This window comes from Balaenoptera borealis, assembly GCF_965194805.1.
Source record: "Balaenoptera borealis genome assembly, chromosome: X".
NCBI classification, from domain to species: Eukaryota; Metazoa; Chordata; class Mammalia; order Artiodactyla; family Balaenopteridae; genus Balaenoptera; species Balaenoptera borealis.
In genome coordinates this window covers 128487434-128506045 of record NC_138881.1, presented here as the reverse complement: position 1 = coordinate 128506045, position 18612 = coordinate 128487434, and the positions used below count along the sequence as shown (strand labels likewise).

The following is an 18612-nucleotide window of genomic DNA, read 5'->3' as shown; positions in this document are numbered from 1 at the left end:
CAGTACTCAGAGGGATCTTGTCTCAGTAGTGTGGAAAACTAAAAGCTGCTCTGCTCCCACCCATAAAGTCTCAAGGCAAGACTCAAAAGGATCAAACTGTTTCCAAGTAAGTTAACAATATTAGATTTTTTTGAAGTTCTGGAAGATACTTAGGAAAAAAAATACCCAGCACCCAAGGAAAAGGGTATGCTAAGATTCAGAAAACTCCAGCCCGTTATGAGGAGACAGATCAATTGATAAAAGACATCCCAATCGGAAAGGAAGAAGCAAAATTTTCTCTGCAGACAACGTGATTGTCTATGTAGAAAACCGAATGCAATGTACAAGAGTGAGGAGAACCAGTCAGTGAGTTTAGCACGATCACAGGGTAAAGGATATCAGAGGGAGCTAACTCCGCCTGCCCAAACGCTCAACTAATTGTTCTTGTACCAGCACTTTTCTGCACTGATCTGAAACAAGTCCAGTCAGCCACAACACTGCTATTTTACTGTGCCTAGGGCTTTTCTATTCTTGTGCAAACCAAGTTTTCAATTTTAGTAGGAAACCAAGCCAATTGTGACAAGGATGTTAGGAAACCAGAAATCTGGTAGTAGGTGTATTTTCTGAAGAGAAATTGTGATAGAGTCTTTGTTTTTTTTTTTTAAAGACAGTCTGTTTCCTCTCTCTCTCTCTCTCTCTCTCTCTCTCTTTTTTTTCCATGCCGCGTGGCTTACAGGATCTTAGTTCCCCAACCAGGGATCGAACCCGTGCCCCCTGCAGTGGAAGCACGGTGTCCTAACCACTGGACTGACAGGGAATTCCCTGTGATCAAGAGTCTCAAAAAAGAAATAGAAAAGTAAACATTTAGATCAATATTTCTAACTTTTGGAATATACTTTAAGGAAATAACCATTCATGGAAAGAATTACATACATGAATTCCATTGAATCGTTAACCGTAGCGATGAAAAAACTGAAAACAACGTAAATGTTCAATGATTACATTATGATGCATCTTATATACCTTCACTCAATAACATATTTTTGAAGAGTTTTTAGAATGTGGAGAAGCTAGTATGTTAAATGAAAAAAAGTCAGGAAAAAATTGAATGCTAAACTTGATGACTTCTACATCGCATACCGTTATACATTTAGCGTGCAAGTACAACTCAAAAAATAGTTCTAAAATGTTGACAGTAGTTAGTGCTGAACATCGGGCTTGATTTTCATTTTCCTAAACTGTCTTCAATTACCTTGTACTACTGGAATATCTGAATTCCAGAACCTTCCCTCCAACACGAGGACAAAGATAAAAAATCCAGAAATGCATCAGCTGAAAAGAAACTGTGACACAAAACAGTAGCCTAGTTTTATTTTCTGCAGTAATACACATTGAAGCATCCCACTCCTCGAGCCGCAGGGAAACCAAACAAGTGAACCAAGAGATACCAAGGGCCAGTACTGGCAAAACATTAAACCCAAATAACAAAGTGGTGATTACTCAAGTTTGAATTCCCTAAGCCTTGCCTAGTAGGGGACACAAGGTTAGCCCTCAGCCCCCTTTCCTTCGCGTAGCCTTTAGGGAGGCGGGAGCCAAAGGTGCTGAATATTCCCAATCACCCGGGAAAGCTGATCGAAGATGGAGTCGATGGAAATTCGGAAGAGATCAAGGTCTTCAGCAGTCCATCTACTACAAGTGAGGGAAAAGGGAAATCAGGTTAAAGGGGAGATCGCTCACGTAGGTCCAGGGCACCAGCCCCCAGCCCCCTCCTTATACCAAGCCCGTATATGGGCGGCCCCATCACAGCACTCTTAAGACAGAGATCAGATCCCAGCACCTGCCACCGACCCCCGCCCACGGCAGACTCTTCTAGAACTCACATAGTTAGGGCACTGCCATCCACTGTATATTCCTCCCGAATCACGCCTGGGTCACGCTGGGCACCTGCGATCAGAGCTCTGTGGGCCGTGTGTGCCTCCAGGAGGGATCGGAAAGGCACTGTGAGGTTGCTGGGGGAGACGTGGTTAAGGCACCACCCGCTACTGAATCTGCTGGTATCTCGGGCTTGCCCACACCTCAGAGGCCCGTTTTTACCCCAGGATGAGACCGCCCGGAGCCGCCTCCCTAACCCTTCGGTCCTTCCCCACCCTCCAGGCTCCAGGCTCCTCAGGCATTGACAATCCCCTTTCCTGCCAGGCTGCCCGCCCCTGCTGCCCCTGACTGCGCCCTGCGCTCCCCTCCGTCCCCTCCGCCCCCTCCGCAGGCGGCCGCCACGTACCCGGCCACCGCAGCGCTGCCCCAGCCCAGGGAGGCTCCACGGAAAGGATACAGCACCAGCTGTCTTCTTCCAGGCCTGTCAGCCACGAGCGCTGCACCTCCACCACGTCTTAGGGCACGTGACGCCCGCCCACCCTGACGGCCTGCAGCAGGGCCTCTCATCGCTGCTCCTCCTCGGCCAGGCCCACGCCGGGCTTCCGGGCGCCGGGGACCACCCTCGCCTTCAGGGCTACCTGATCTTCTCTGGCAACCAGGAGTCCCGGAGCTTTGCTGGCCACCTCGGCCCCCTGCGCCTGCCGCGCTGCCGTCCCCCGGGGCCTGCATGGCCGCCGCGCGTCCCTCTGAGAGCCGAGGAGAGCCTGCGCGCCTCACGCGGCCCCGCCCCTTCGGCCCCGGGACGCCCAGGGCGCCTGCGCAGACACCCCTGACGACGCCTCCCGGCTCCGGATTGGCTGCCACCCTGCCCCCCGCAGGCCGCCCCGGAGGCCCCGTCGGGCTGCACAGACTCAGCTCCGGCGTGAAGCCCCGCTCCTTTCGGGTGCCCCGGATGCGCCTGCGCAGACCGGCCCCTCCTGTCCGGGGCCGGGCGGCGTGGGGCGGGCGCCGAGTGCCCACGGAGTCACCACCGAGCCGGGAACGCCGCCTTTCCGTTCCCGAGGCCTTGCCCCGTCTCCCAAACCATCTGCTCCAGGCAATAAGGGCCACCCACGCACCCCCATAGCCCTCCGACCCTGCCCCCCGGTAAAGCCCAGAGTAAACCGCAAACAGCAAGGGAAGCGTAGGACCTCCAAGCAGCGGGGTCTCCGCCGAGCGGGGAGGTCAGGGCTGGTGGGCGTCTTCACTGACCCCATCATGGAGGTGCCACCCGCATGACCTCGTCCAGGCCCTATTACCTCCCAAAGGCCCGCCTCCAGAGTCCATCCCGTGGGGGGGGTTAGGGCTTCCATGGGTGAGCTGGGGGAGGGGGAGGGACTGGACGCTCAGGCCATAGGCCAGCGCTGCTCAGCTAACCCGGGCTAGGTTCCCGTGCGTACTCTTAGCGGGGAGCCACTGACTTACCTGACCGAACCCAGAAACAGCATCTTTCCTGCCGGAGAGCTGATCCACGTCAGCTGTCCTGAGAGATGCGCCAGCCAAGGCCTCACAGGTCCCCCCTGGGCCGGCCCGGCCCCTCGCGTCCCAGGGCCAGGAGGTGACACGGGCCGGTCTGGCTTCCTCTCGGCTGTTTGCAGGCCACTCCTCCACCTGCTGGGCTGGTCACCGTCCTTCCGCAGCCCTGCCCTCGGCCCCAGAGGCTGCCCCGAGGTGGGCGCTCACTCAGCAGGCGCCCTCGCCCGGGCTGCCAGTGCTGCACTGGTGAAGCTTTAACACTGGCTCTCCAGACGCAGCAGGGGCCCTGCATCTGCTGATCTCCACGCTGTACCCACTCCCACCACAGCCGACTGACTAGGGAGGCCGAGCCGCGGTCCTGTACGAAAGCCAAGTGGGAATTAAAGCCTCACAGTCACTTACGGAAGACTCAATGAGCTCTCTGTCCCAGGTTCCCCTGTGGGAGTTGCAGAGGGGCAGCCATGAGCAGACATTCTTATAGTTTTTTAGTTTTAGGTTTAGCAAATAGGTTTTAATCATCATCACTGGAAAAAGAAAAAAAACCCATCAGTGCAGAACCGGACTCACATGGGTAGGTAGTGAGTAGGCGTGGACACTGGTTGGACGTGTGCGGGAAAAGCCCAGAGAACGTACTGAGCAAGGGTCTAGCATGTTGGCTTCTGCTGTCGTCCATATCACAAGAGGAAGCTCATGAATTAACCAGACCCACCTGAGGGTCTGAAATAAGGGCAGAAGGAGGGTCAGTGGGACGTCTAGGGGGCTCTGACTCCCGCCTCCGCGAAAAATACCTGATGGACATCCTCATACATACCCATTAAGGGGACCAGTGGCAAGTTCCCAGGAGCAGAATTGCTGGGCTTTAGGGATGGGCAGCCGTCATTGGATTCAGTCGCGCCACGCTGCTCTCTGCTATGGCTGTACCCGTTCTGCACTCCTACTATATTCTTGCGACCTTTGGGGATTTCCTTTCCTGTAACTAGCCTATTCATATCCTTCGCCCATTTCCAAAAACATTGGTATTGCTGTTATCTTCTTGATGACCAGCAGGATATTTTAAAAACATATTCCTTTTTTAAAATTAATTAATTTCTTTTTGGCTGCGTTGGGTCTTCGTTGCTGTGCGTGGGCTTTCTCTAGTTGCGGCGAGCGGGGGCTACTCTTCGTTGCAGTGCACGGGCTTCTCATTGCGGTGGTTTCTCTTGTTGCGGAGCACGGGCTCTAGGCGCAAGGGCTTCAGTAGTTGTGGCTCGCGGGCTTCAGTAGTTGTGACACGCAGGCTCAGCAGTTGTGGCGCACGGGCTTAGTTGCTCCGCGGCACGTGGGATCTTCCCGGACCAGGGCTCGAACCCGTGTCCCCTGCATTGGCAGGTGGATTCTTAACCACTGCGCCACCAGGGAAGTCCCTGTTCTATTTTTTAAAATTTGATGAAGCACTTCAGTAGGCAGGGTACCGTGAAAACCACATGACCACCATATAAAAATCATCTTAAAATGGTAGAGAATATAGTTTTAAATGTATTTTTTTAAATCTAAAACTCAACTGCCAAGAAAGGAAAGGGGATCTCTCGGGCCAAAAGTATTGAGAAATTGCGAATCCTGAGGATCAATAGGAATTACAAAAAGTAAAATCACATATAGAAGTAAGTCGTTATTAGAAATATTAGATTTCACATATAAAATAACTATGTTTTATATATTTAAAAAAGAAGATGAGGAGTTGAAAGTTGGACTGAGTCACAAGATACTATTTAAAAATGACCAGGTGGATTAGAAAAGACCATTTAGAACTTCTAGACATAAAAATAGGGATGTAATTAGAAACTCAATGGGTGAGTTAAACAGACTAAACCCAAAGAGTAATGTAGTGAACCAGAATATAGTTTTGAAGTTACTGATAAGTCAGGATGAGGAGATAAAAACATAAACAAAGTTGAGAAATGGAAGATAGCATGAGAAGGTCAAACATTTGTCCAGTCGGCCTTACAGAAGGAGATAGTAGGGAAAAAATAGAGAAGCAGTATGTGAAGGGATAATGTCAGTTTCTCACAGTTCATGAAAGACACCAATCCTCAGTCCAAAGACTCACAAATAGTTCACTGTAGTCAGATGTTAGTGGTAGAATGTGGATGGTAGGTATATGGGTGTTCATAGCATATCTTCTTCAATTTGGCTGATTATTAGAAAGTTTTCATAATAATAAATTGAAGAAATAAACCCCATGAAAGGAAAATGAATAAAAGTGAGAACAGAAATTAACAAAATAAACAGCAAAATTAGAATCACCACCGACCTAATTTGCTCTTTTAAGAGATTAAAATTGAACGCAACCAATCAAGAGAAAGCAATGCATGCAAATAAACAATATTAAGAATGCAAAGGAGGTAATAATTGCAAATACATCAGAGATTAATGACGTGAGGATAGTATGAACAACTTCATATTGAGTGAATTTGAAAACTTTAGTGAAAACAGGCAAATTCTCAGAAAAATATTATTAAAAACTGACTCAAGTAAAAACAGAAAACACAAATTATTAGAGAAACTGAATACGTAGGGAAGTTTTTACTACAAAGGATCACGAGGCCCCCAAAACTTTACAGAAACCTTCTATCAAAAGGGAGCGATCATTGCAGTCTTACACAAGCACCTCCAGGGAAAGGCAAAAAGAGGAAATACTACACAGCTTATTTCGTAAGGCTACAATAACTTGATACCAAAACAAAGAGCACTAACACAAGTAGAAAATTATATATCAATCTCACTCATTCACGCAGGTTAAAATTCCTAAGCAAGAATAAGTCCAACCAAATCTTGCACGTGAATGTTCATAGCATCATTCTTCATAATGGCCAACGAGCGAAAGCAACCGAAGTGTTCACCAAATGCTGAACGGGTGAATAAAATGTGGTATGGCTACACAATGGAGTGTTATGCAGCCATACCATGAAATCAGATCCATGAAACAACAAGGATGAACCTTGCAAACAATACGCTGAGTGAAAGAAGCCAGTCACAAAAGACCACTCCTTTGGATTTCTGGACCCAATTCCAGGATGTGTGTGTGTCGGCTGGGGTGGGTTCCCACATAACACCAAGCAATTCTCGGACACCGGCAGGGTGTCCGAGGAGTCAACTCCATTCTGACCCTTTCTCCCGGGAGATAGCATCCGATTCCACAGGTTACAGGTTCAGTCCTACAGGACCGCCCACCCCTTCCAACTTGAGCTGCTAGTCACCGTCCCAGGTTGTTATCTGTGCTTCTGACTGGCTGGCTACAGATGGGAGGTCCCCACGTCCCCCTCCTTGGGTTTGACTCATTCGCTAGGGCAGCTCACAGAATTCGGGGAAGCACTTACTTACGTTTACCAGTTTATTCTAAAAGGGTATGATAAAGGATGCAGATGAACATCCAGATGGAAGAGAGGCACAGGGCGAGGCATGAGGAAAGGGCCCGGAGCTTCCACGCCGTCACCAGGGGCCACTCTCCCAGCACCCCCACGTGTTCACCAACCCGGGAGCCCTCTGGACCCAGTCCTCCTGGGTTTTATGGAGGCTTCATGATACAGTGTGACTGGTGAAATCATTGGCCGTTGGTGATGGAGTCAAGCTCCAGCCCCTCCCCACTCCCCGGAGATCGGGTGGGGCCGGGGAGTGGGGCTGAAAGTTCCAAGCTTCCGACCACATGGTTGGTTCTCCTGGCGAGTAGGAGGCACGTTGTTAGGCGCCACCTAAAAGTCACCTCGTTCCTGTCATAAGCGACATCTCTGTCATTCTCAACACGTAGGAAATTCGAAGGGTTTTGGGAGCTGTGACCCAGGAATTGTGGACTGAAGACCAACTATATATGAGAAATAAATATTTGGTCATCTGAACGACCAAATATATATTTCTTGTAAATCACAGTATCACAACCACGTATTGTATGATTCCATTTGTATGACATGTCTAGAATAGCAAACCTATAGAGACAGAAATTAGATTCGTGGTGGTTGCCTAGAGCTTGGGGAGAGACTGGGACTAGGGGATGACGGCTAAGGGGTGCAGGATTTCGTTTTGGGGTGATGAAAATATTCTAAAATTGAGGTAGGTGATGATTGCACAAACATGTGAATATCCTAAGCACCACCGAATTGTACACTTTAAGTGAGCGAATTGCATGGTATGGAATTCTATCTCAGTAAAGCTGTTTACAAAAGGAATCCTAAAGATTTTAGTAAAATAAGTTCAGCACTTTATAAAACTGAAAATGTGCATGAACGGGCTTCCCTGGTGGCGCAGTGGTTAAGAATCCGCCTGCCAATGCAGGGGACACGGGTCCGAGCCCTGGTCGGGGAAGATCCCACATGCCGCGGAGCAACGAAGCCCGTGCGCCACAACTACTGAGCCCGCGTGCCACAACTACTGAGCCGCTGTGCCACAACTACTGAAGCCCACGCTCCTAGAGCCCGTGCTCCCCAACAAGAGAAGCCACCGCAATGAGAAGCCCGTGCAGCGCAGCGAAGAGTAGCCCCAGCTCGCCTCAACTAGACAAAGCCCGCACGCAGCGACGAACACCCAACGCAGCCAAAGATAAATAAATTAATTAATTAATTTAAAAAATACGCACGAACAAGTCGGAATTTTTCCAGGTACGCAAAGTGGGTTTAACATTTGAGAACCTGTTCATGGACATCTCGGTAAAGACGGCAGATTGACCACGGACTTCTGTTTTCCCTGCGTCCCAAACCATCCTCTAAAATCACAGTGAAGGATTTGTTAAAGGCATAAACCCACGCGGCTGTGAAGAACTGAAGAAGACAACACAGTAACGTATTGGAAACTGGAAAGCAGGTGGATTTGTAGTAAATGATTTATCAGACCCAAGAGAGTTGAATCCTAAATACACTGCGGGGGAAGGCAAGACCCCCACTCCCCGGAGGCTGGCCTCTGTGACTTCCCCTCTCCTGCTTCACACAAAAGATGAAGTGTAGTCTCTGGAGAGAGTAAAACAAGGGGTCTCTGCCCTGGGGGATGCTAGACACATCTGACCGAGCATACTAGGCTAAAAACAACGTAAGTAAATATGCACAATAGATACGCGAGCCTTTCCCGAGCCCTTTTCCAGCGGCTCTCTTCCAGAATGTTGACAACCAGACCTTTACAATTGGGTCTAGAGATTCGAAGACAGTTCTCTGACCTATTTGAGCAGCCCAAGAGGCAAGACATGGGTCATAATATTAGGGGCACCCCAAGAAAATCGTCCGGCAAGGTCACCTTGCAGTGAACCCCACAGCTGACAAGCACCACCCATGTAGTCGGAGCTTCGGATCAGCGTTTTGGCCTTTCACTCTTAAATATGAGCAGACAGCCAATGATTTTATCAGACATCTCAGGGAAGCTCTAGCATAAAGACAGAAACCAAACAAACGGGTTGGAAGAAACAAAAACTGTGCCAGAAGGAGAAACATTTTTTTTCAAGTCTCTTATTGTTACAAATACCCCCTGAGAGGTGAGCTGTCAGGGCCATAAATTAAAGGAATCTTATCAAGTCAGTCAAGCTCATTAACACGTTAAAGGAGAAAAGCCATGTGAGTGTCTCAGGTGCAGCAAAAACAGTCAGCAGGACTGACCAGCCAGTCACATATGGGAACGTGATGTGTGAACAGAGGCTGCACTCCTGGGGAAAGGAGGGCTGCCCACGTGGGGTACAAACAGAACAAAAGGCAATTAATTGTATCCCTGTGTCACCACCACATGTCAAAATCAGTTGAGGCTAGATTATTACTTAAATGTAAAGGAAAAAACGTTATAACTTAGAAGAAGGTGTGGGAAAACAAATTACAACCTCAGCATAGGAAGAACGCTTTAAACAAAATACAAGAGCAAGAAGCTACTCAGGAAAATCTTGATATGTTACATTAAAAGCGAGAACAATTCTTAACTTAAAAAACACCAAGAAAAACCCACTGTAGACTGTGATGGGCTATTAGCAACACACATAACCAACAAATTATTAGTCTCTTAGGTATGTGAGGGAGTACTGAGAAAAATCAGAAAAATACAAACACTTCAGTGTAAAAATTAGCAAAACAAAAACAAACCTAAAACAGATAATTCACAGAAGAGAAAAAAAGAAATGACCCGTAAACATATGAAAGGATGGCCAATTAATTCAGTTCTCAAGGGCGTGGAAAATCAAATCACAGTAAAGTACCATTTTCCTCATATCAGGCTGGTGATAGTCAAGTTGAAGGGGCCCCCATCCCAGGGACATGCCCTAGAAGTTCTTCCACAGGTGCATGAATGCTCACAGCAGCATTGCTTGTAAGAGCCTCCAAACTGGAAACAACTCAAATGTCTGTTGTTGGTGGAACAGTTAAATAAATTATGCGATGGAATCATGTATGCTAATGAAAATGAATGAAATAGGGCACTGACATGGGTGAATGTGAAGTATGTAAATGGAGCGCAAATTGAAGTCACCAAAAATGCATACAATACGGTTCTATTGATAAAAGTTCAAAACAGGCAAAACAAAACAGTATGTCACTTAAGGACACTCACACATTCATAAAACCATCTTTAAAAACAAAAGTGGTAAACACCAAGTTCAGGATAGCACTCACTCCCTTGGGGGGCAAGAAGGCAGCAGTAGAAGGGGGCCCTCGGCATGTGCCGTGTGTGTCGTGTAGCGGTGGTGTAGTCTGAAGCCGGATGGAGATGCCATGGCTGTGTGCTGCACACGTTATCCCTGTTTGTATTGTATAAAGTATCTTTAAATGCACTTGGGATGTCTTTACGAAAGCTTTCGTAAGTGTGATTGACCTTTTCAGGATTTCAAGTCTCTAAGGTATCGTGGGCCTGTCAGATCCGTGAAATGATTTCTTCTTGGGGGAGATTTTGGCCAGCTGCTTCAATGGTGAATGAAGGCATAGCTTCATGTGAAGGCCAAATGGGCTGTACTGTATTTCAAAGCCAGCTCTCCTTCCGAGGTGCAGGCCGCGAGCTGCACAGGACTCGTCGGGCCGCTGTTGTCCGATGGCAGCTGCTCTTCCCCTGGGCGGCCCGGCCCGAAATCGGTAACGCGCATCCTGTGACGTTGGTTTCTAGGAGGAGCACGGAGAAGCCAACTTGCTGAGCAGTGGAGCCCTGACGTGGACGAGGAAATTCAGCCTGGATTATTTAGCCCTGGACTTCAACTCAGCGTCACCAGCCCCTGTGCAGCAGGTAGGAAGTACTCTGTGTCTGAGAATTCCCAGGAGATTCCATTTCGGTTTGGATTTTGTTTCGATGATTCCACCATGGATGTTCTCTTTGCAAAGTCTGAGACATACAGACACGTACAGTGAAGAGTCTTAAAATCAGCCCTAATTCTGCCGCCCAGAAGCCCTGGTGTATTTCCCTCGGGGGGAACGTTCTTTGCACGTCTATGTGTAAATGGACGTAGTCTTCGTGCTCTTCAAAATTCGGACCACAAGGTTTGTTGAGAAATTGCTCTGGCAGAGATGAGGGTGGGGTAAAGTGTAGTCCAGGCATAGGAAGGGCCTGCTGAGGGAAGAAGTAACAGCCCCGTTTGGCTAGACTCTGGGGAGTGGTGACGGGAGCTGTCAGCTGGCTTTGAAACAGCTCCGTCAAGGGCCTCAAGTGCCAGGTTGGGCAGTTTTGACTCCTCTGAGTAGTATTCTTGTCTGTGGAGTGGTCAGCAGAAATAACGCCTACGTTGAAGCCTGTCGTGAGGATTCAGTGAGTCAATACGTGTAAGGGACCTTAGCCATTGACTGTTGTCACTCACTGCACAGGGGAAGCCATGGAATGAGTGGCTGGTAAGCAGTGGGCAACGGCTAAATATTTCTTAGCAAGGGATGGTCGTAGTCTAGACTGCGCTACCAGTGTATTATTGTTTGATGAGAAAAATCACTTGCTGAACAGAATATACAGTGTAATTTCATTTTGTGTGTGTGGAGAAAAGAAGAGTCTGGGAGGCTTCCCTTCCCTTTTGCTGAATGAGCTCCCACTTGCCCTTTACCTTTCGTTTCATTCCACAAACCTAAAATGATAGTCCAGCAAAGCTGGTCAGCGGGATAGACAGAGAAGCACAGACGGTGCATTAGCCAGTTCTGGTCGGCTGTGCAGTGAAGACAAGCCCCGAATCTCTGCGGCTTTCGACCGCAAAGGCTTCTCAGTTGTCGCCTGTGGGACAGTCCGTCACGGTCCCCACGTGAGGCATGCCGGCCGGCGTCCTGGCAGGGGAAAAAGGGAGAGTGCAGGATCGCAGGACGCCTCTCTTCTCTTTAGGAGGGGCACCCGTCACCCCACTCACGTTATACTGGTCAAGGCGAGTCAGCTGGCTAGGGCCAAGTTGAAGGGAGCAGAGGTGAGGAGAGATTCACGCACATTCACACGCAGCGTGACACTTCTGCAAGTGACGACCCAGGAGGGAGGGCCAGCCAATACTCGACACTGTAAGCCACCAGAGACTGACTGACATTGTGCCGAATTTTTAAATTGGATGTAACGAAAGCTTTCTGTTCTCCCCCTTCAGAAACTCCTCTTCTCAGAGGAGCAGAGAGTAGACTACGTGCAAGTGGACGAGCAGAAGACGCAAGCTCTGCAGAGCACAAAGCAGGAGTGGACGGACGAGAGGCAGTCCAAAGCGTGACGGCGCTGGGCTGCGGGCAGGGGCTCTGAGCGGGGCCGGCCCTCGTCAGCGGCCGCGCTCGCCCCTGCCGAGCCTCAGGCCGGTGCGCCGGGACGTAGACAGCTCCATCCCGGCAGGGTGGGAGCCACCAAAGCAAAAGAGGCGTCAGAAATCTTCTCCAGTGGAGCCTTTGACGTGCAGATTGGAGCCAACGGGATGACATCTTTTGACTCCAGCGCCTGAAGTCTCGACCTCTGTCCTGTGCTTCCGCTGGAATCATGAATGATCCGAGGAGAGACGCGCCTGGACACCATCTTGTCCCCACCCCTGAGGACACAGTGCAAGACACCAAGCCTAGGGATGGTGGCAGGAAGACAATGCCAGTGACAGGAGCATTGAGTCCCGAGGTCCGGCATGAGCAGATCAGATGACCCCCGGTGGCTCTAGGGACATCGTTGTGCTTAAGCAGCCGCCTGTGGCCGGGTGTCCCTTTGCTGTTGGCCTTTTCCCGGCATGCTTTCACACGCACCGTCTCATCTCTTCCCCTCAAAGACCTCGGAAGCTAGGCTTGGCGGTGATCACTGCTCCCACTTCGAGGAAAACAATACCAAGAACCAGAGAAGGGAACGCTTGGCCCAGGATGACTCATGGAGTGAGACAGCGAGTCCGGCTCCTTCCGCCGTCTACTGCTGCCTCAGTCACTTAGGGTAACTTCGGAGACGCGTGGGAGACACGTGCAGACACGGGATGACTCATCATCTCCTCTCCCTTTCATAGGATTTTGAGCAGGTGCTTTTCCACTTGAAAGGTATGCCTGTCGAGCCAGGGTTTCTTTGTGTGGTGTCCAAACGGGGCACTCTAGCGTAATCAGCAGTTACCATTAGAGACACCTCCCGACAATCAGTGTGAAATCCATGCTTGGTTCACGTGGTCCCCTTGCCATGTGTGTCCCATGAGCTGGCTAGTGCTGGCAGAAGAACCTTTGCCACCCCGGGGAAAGCTATCCCTGGCCACACTGTGCTGGACTCAAGCTTCTGAGTGATTGTTATGACCCAAACAACAACAACAAACCAACCAACCGAAAACCGGTGACTTCAAGTCTCGGGTTTCCCGGCTAATGTTTCCCTTCTGCTTTAGTGGTGACTAGCTCTGGAGCGTGCACACGTTCCCACCATGCAATGAGGGCATCTTGTCACCCCTTCCTTCCTGGGGCACTGGGGTTCAGGGGACCCAGACGACAGGCTCGATTGGGCACGGAGTTTTACTTAATGCCCCTACCTGATCCTTCTGAGCACCTGCAGCCAGAAGACAAATCTGAACAACTGGGTAGTCGGCAGGTTCTGGCCCACTGTTCGGCCACGGTGTCTCATATACGGGGACGGATCACGTAGGCGGGCAGGTCTGCGGCAGCCAGGGTTAGGCAGGGCAACTGTAAGCTTTGCTGCAGGGTTTCAGGGTCTCGAACTGCTCCGAAGGTAAGTGCCAAAATCTTGGTTTTTCAGACCAGAAAAGAAGTAATTTTGGTGTTCAAAGCAGCACGGTCTGGTGACATCATTTTCTTCCCAGAGCAAGACGGGGGGCAATTGCCAAGGGCTTGGACTGAGTTAAGAGTCCTTAGTGAGCCTGGATGGAGCCACGAGAGGGCTCCCTGAGCCCACGGCCTGCTCCCCGGCCAGAGCCTGTAAGGAGCTGCCTTCTTCCTTCTGTGACTTGCAAGGAGTCACAGAGCCTCAGGCAGGAATCCAGGGCTACGGACTGCCAGTTCCCATAGATGGTGGCTTCCCTATGTGTGGGCCACCTGTGTTTAGGTCACTGATTGCCTGACAAAGGCCAGTGCAGAAAAACTGTTCGTCCAAGTGTCAAGTACCTCAGCAGATTGAGGATAGATTGGAATAGTAAAGGCAGCTGAAATTTTGTCGGCAGTGAAATGTCATCCAGTTGACCAAAAAACAAAAATCTGTTTCTACAAAACGTTTCCAGGGACATGCTTACTGCACGAAACAATAGACACTCGAGCAGTGTGACTTGTTTGGAAGTGATTAGGGATTTAAAAAAATATGACTTCGCCAGGGCGTATAGGATTATGTCTTGGGTGTATGGGATTCCCAGGGTGTATGGGATTATGCCTTGCTTTGATAAAACTGCCAATGGATAGCTACACAAAGGCATGATGATTCAGGGACACAAAATACAGATAGTTTTGAGCTGACGGCAGCATATGCTCCTGGGAAAGGCACCGTAAATCACAACGATGCCGGCCAAATCTTGTTTTCCGGCAGAGGTAATCCACGTGTAATGGAGGGCTATGATTCTGATGGGGTCTGAGGGATTTTTGTGTGTTTTTTTTTTTTACCAGAAATGATCCCAGATACCACTCCAAGTCAAGTACACATGGCATGTCTGTACACTGCGCAGAGTACACCTTTCTAGAAGATCTGGGAATCAACAGGACAGTGCAGCAATTAATCTCGCATTATTTTCTGTAGCTCCTTTTTGCTCCGTTTCCTTCCGTCTCCTTTCATTAGGAAATACTTCCAGATCAGGGGTTTTGTCATGCAGAAAGGGGGACCGAAGGGTCTCAAGCCTAAGTCCACAGGCCCAGGAACGTTGGGAGTTAAGCTTTCCTCGGGGAGGGAGGAGCCCTGAGGCCCAGCACACAGCCTGGCTACAAGCGCATGGTGTGACCCTGGGGACTCAGTGTCCAGGCCACTTCACCACGCAGCAAACAGCAGCTGAGTCGTGGCCGTTGGGTCCGGGTCGAGACTGATGGCTCCCCTTAGGCCTGGCCTCCCCCCTCTCAAGGCCTCCTCCTCGGGCCCCGTTCAAACCACCTTTGTATCCACAACCGTGCAGATGTTTCACAATTCACTATGCCTTTACTATTTCATGTCTGGCATTAATAAAAGTCTTACAAGGAGAGGAATCGTGACCTAAGTGCCCTCTTATTTAAGTGACGACATCTGAAAAACTACGGGACGCATTCTGAAACCTGAATAAGCGGAAGTAGACTTCACTGCCATTTTCAAGTACAACAGACTTCACCTGACTCCCATGGCATGACCTGCATCCATGTTGCTTCGCTGCAAACAGGTGAGCGGGTGGCTGTAAGCAGCGCCGCTCCTGCTCAGCCAAACCACATCTTGACACCTGGGTCAGCAACTAGCTCCGATCATTGGCAGTAAAGTTACCGGCTCTGCCAGATACCACGTATAACACCACCTTTGTCATTAGTGACATTAAAAAGCAACAGCGCCCAGCTTGCTTCTCCCCAGAGGGGGTCTCTTGTGCCACCGCCTCCCTTTTCCCTATGGCTGAGACTCCCAGTTGCCCTGGCTGCCAGGTCAGCAGCATCTCTAGGCCACGATGTGAGGCAGAGACCACCAGAATAGCAGGGGCTCAGGTCTGGGGAAAACAGGCCAAAAGCAGAGACCCTACAGCCAACGGGAGTCCTGGTGCTGAGAGGAAGGAGGAGAAGCCACGTGAAATTCCTCCCCCTGGTCAAGTACGAGGCTGATTACCATGAACGCTTTTTCCTGACACACACTCCAGACCGAGCCCTTGACCTAAAGGAGAGCAGGTCGGCCCACAGGGCTAACCTCAGAAGCAGGGGCCGGGAAACCTGACCTAAAGGTCTCTGAGCCCCAGGCCCCTCGTGCTCTGGCCTCTTTACTTCAGCAGACAGCTCCCTAAGTTGCCAGCTTTCTACTTCTTTATTTTCCTTGATCTTAAATTGCATTTATCGTTATCATTTCCTTATTTTAATTGTCATTTGTTGTTATAAATTTAGTTTTTATTTTCTGCAACTGAGAGCGAGTGGCAGTGGTGGAGGCTGGAGCAGGGGGCCCGACGGGAGACAGCAGAGCCGAGACGCACACTCCCCGCCACGGGCACTTCACCGACGGCAGAGGGGGGCTGGAGAGCCGCGGGGACAGTCAAGGCTGCCAGGTCACTGGAGCTCCACGGGGATGGGAACGAACCTGACCCCACTCTGCCGCCGCGTACAGACATCGGTTCCTGGGGGAGCTCCATGGGGAAGGCAGAACGATCCATGGCACGCGTCCCCTCTGCCTTATCAGAGCCATTTGGCTTCTGTCCAGCACTGTTGTTTTGGTCTTGGTTTCATGGTCGAAACCTCCATTTCCATGAGTTTTATCTTTTGCTTACCTTTGTATGAACAATTGCATCCTGTTTCATATCTGTCTTGAAATGTTAAATCATTTCCATTGTTTAGGTCTTCAACATGAGACTTTTAATTCACTTTCATACTCTACGGTGGTAGGAGTCAGAATAGTGGTTATCTCTATGGGGAAGAGGCAGGAAATAAAAAGTCAACTTGTAAATTCTACTGTATTAGAGAAGGTGATGAGTGGTGTGGAAAAGAACAGCATGAAGAGGATTGGCTGCACGCTGCGCTGTTGGTGGCCGCAGGAAGAAGTAGGGTGAGAAGATGAGACCCGGGCCGACTCGCAGGAGATGAGAGAGTCAGCCAGGCGCAGTATTGGAGAGCACATTCAAGGCAGGGAGAACAGACTGTGCAGAAGCCCTAAGTCAGTAGAAAACCCGGAATGTTGAGGGCACAGGCAAGAGGCCAGCGTGGCTGGCGTGGAGTGAGCAAGAGAGAGCAGAGGAGGTGAGAGGGGCGATGGGGGATTCACAGATTAGAGTGTGGGGGCTTGCTGGCCGTTACAAGGGCCTCTGGCTTATGTTCTGGGTGAGAATGGAGCCCGTGACGGGACTTAGGCAGGGGAGACGTGATCTGACTTATATTTTGAAAGGCAGGATAACTGTAGCCACCAGAGCTGCTGCGTGCCGGCGGGGGAGATGCTCCTTCATCACCGTCATCGCCATGCCCACCGCCACCATCCCCAGCACCAGCGTCCCCCTCCCTCCAGCCCACGCGGCCAGAGCTCTCTGGGTTCTGTCCCGGCAGACTCCGCTCACGCACGTGCAGGAACAGGGACCGGATCTCCCCGCCACTGGCTGGCAAGAATCCCCTAAATGCAGCCAAAAGATATGAAACACAGGCTGTGAAGAAACTGGGCCTCAGGCGAGGGAGGACCCTCAGTGACCTCTGGGAGCTGAGACCCCGAAGAGGTGAGCCGTGCAGCTGCCCCAGCTTGCTGTCTACACGGACTGTCCGGACCGAGTCCAGCCGCCTCCCCAGGTCTCGGGGGTGGATCGCAGAGCGCAGGCAGCCGGAGCTGGCGGGTGGAGGACCGGAGAGGACACAGCGGCACAGGGGGAGAACCGTGCCCAAGGGCGGAGGGTCCGCTAGTCCAAACTCCGAATTCGGGTGACATCATATACAGTACTCAGAGGGATCTTGTCTCAGTAGTGTGGAAAACTAAAAGCTGCTCTGCTCCCACCCATAAAGTCTCAAGGCAAGACTCAAAAGGATCAAACTGTTTCCAAGTAAGTTAACAATATTAGATTTTTTTGAAGTTCTGGAAGATACTTAGGAAAAAAAATACCCAGCACCCAAGGAAAAGGGTATGCTAAGATTCAGAAAACTCCAGCCCGTTATGAGGAGACAGATCAATTGATAAAAGACATCCCAATCGGAAAGGAAGAAGCAAAATTTTCTCTGCAGACAACATGATTGTCTATGTAGAAAACCGAATGCAATGTACAAGAGTGAGGAGAACCAGTCAGTGAGTTTAGCACGATCACAGGGTAAAGGATATCAGAGGGAGCTAACTCCGCCTGCCCAAACGCTCAACTAATTGTTCTTGTACCAGCACTTTTCTGCACTGATCTGAAACAAGTCCAGTCAGCCACAACACTGCTATTTTACTGTGCCTAGGGCTTTTCTATTCTTGTGCAAACCAAGTTTTCAATTTTAGTAGGAAACCAAGCCAATTGTGACAAGGATGTTAGGAAACCAGAAATCTGGTAGTAGGTGTATTTTCTGAAGAGAAATTGTGATAGAGTCTTTGTTTTTTTTTTTTAAAGACAGTCTGTTTCCTCTCTCTCTCTCTCTCTCTCTCTCTCTCTTTTTTTTCCATGCCGCGTGGCTTACAGGATCTTAGTTCCCCAACCAGGGATCGAACCCGTGCCCCCTGCAGTGGAAGCACGGTGTCCTAACCACTGGACTGACAGGGAATTCCCTGTGATCAAGAGTCTCAAAAAAGAAATAGAAAAGTAAACATTTAGATCAATATTTCTAACTTTTGGAATATACTTTAAGGAAATAACCATTCATGGAAAGAATTACATACATGAATTCCATTGAATCGTTAACCGTAGCGATGAAAAAACTGAAAACAACGTAAATGTTCAATGATTACATTATGATGCATCTTATATACCTTCACTCAATAACATATTTTTGAAGAGTTTTTAGAATGTGGAGAAGCTAGTATGTTAAATGAAAAAAAGTCAGGAAAAAATTGAATGCTAAACTTGATGACTTCTACATCGCATACCGTTATACATTTAGCGTGCAAGTACAACTCAAAAAATAGTTCTAAAATGTTGACAGTAGTTAGTGCTGAACATCGGGCTTGATTTTCATTTTCCTAAACTGTCTTCAATTACCTTGTACTACTGGAATATCTGAATTCCAGAACCTTCCCTCCAACACGAGGACAAAGATAAAAAATCCAGAAATGCATCAGCTGAAAAGAAAC

At 49.5% G+C, this 18612-nt stretch overlaps 1 protein-coding gene across 1 annotated transcript; it reads right to left on the bottom strand.

The window, feature by feature from the left end:
- Window positions 1–1323: 1323 nt before the first annotated feature.
- Window positions 1324–8038, bottom strand: LOC309620195 (uncharacterized protein; the record flags this gene model as incomplete). Its single annotated transcript, XM_082376246.1, has 6 exons — window positions 1324–1668; window positions 1860–1988; window positions 2309–3057; window positions 3316–3373; window positions 4076–4083; window positions 7973–8038. 6 exons carry the CDS (start codon window positions 8036–8038, stop codon window positions 1557–1559), a joined length of 1122 nt encoding a protein of 373 aa, XP_082232372.1. The 3' UTR covers window positions 1324–1556.
- Window positions 8039–18612: the final 10574 nt, after the last annotated feature.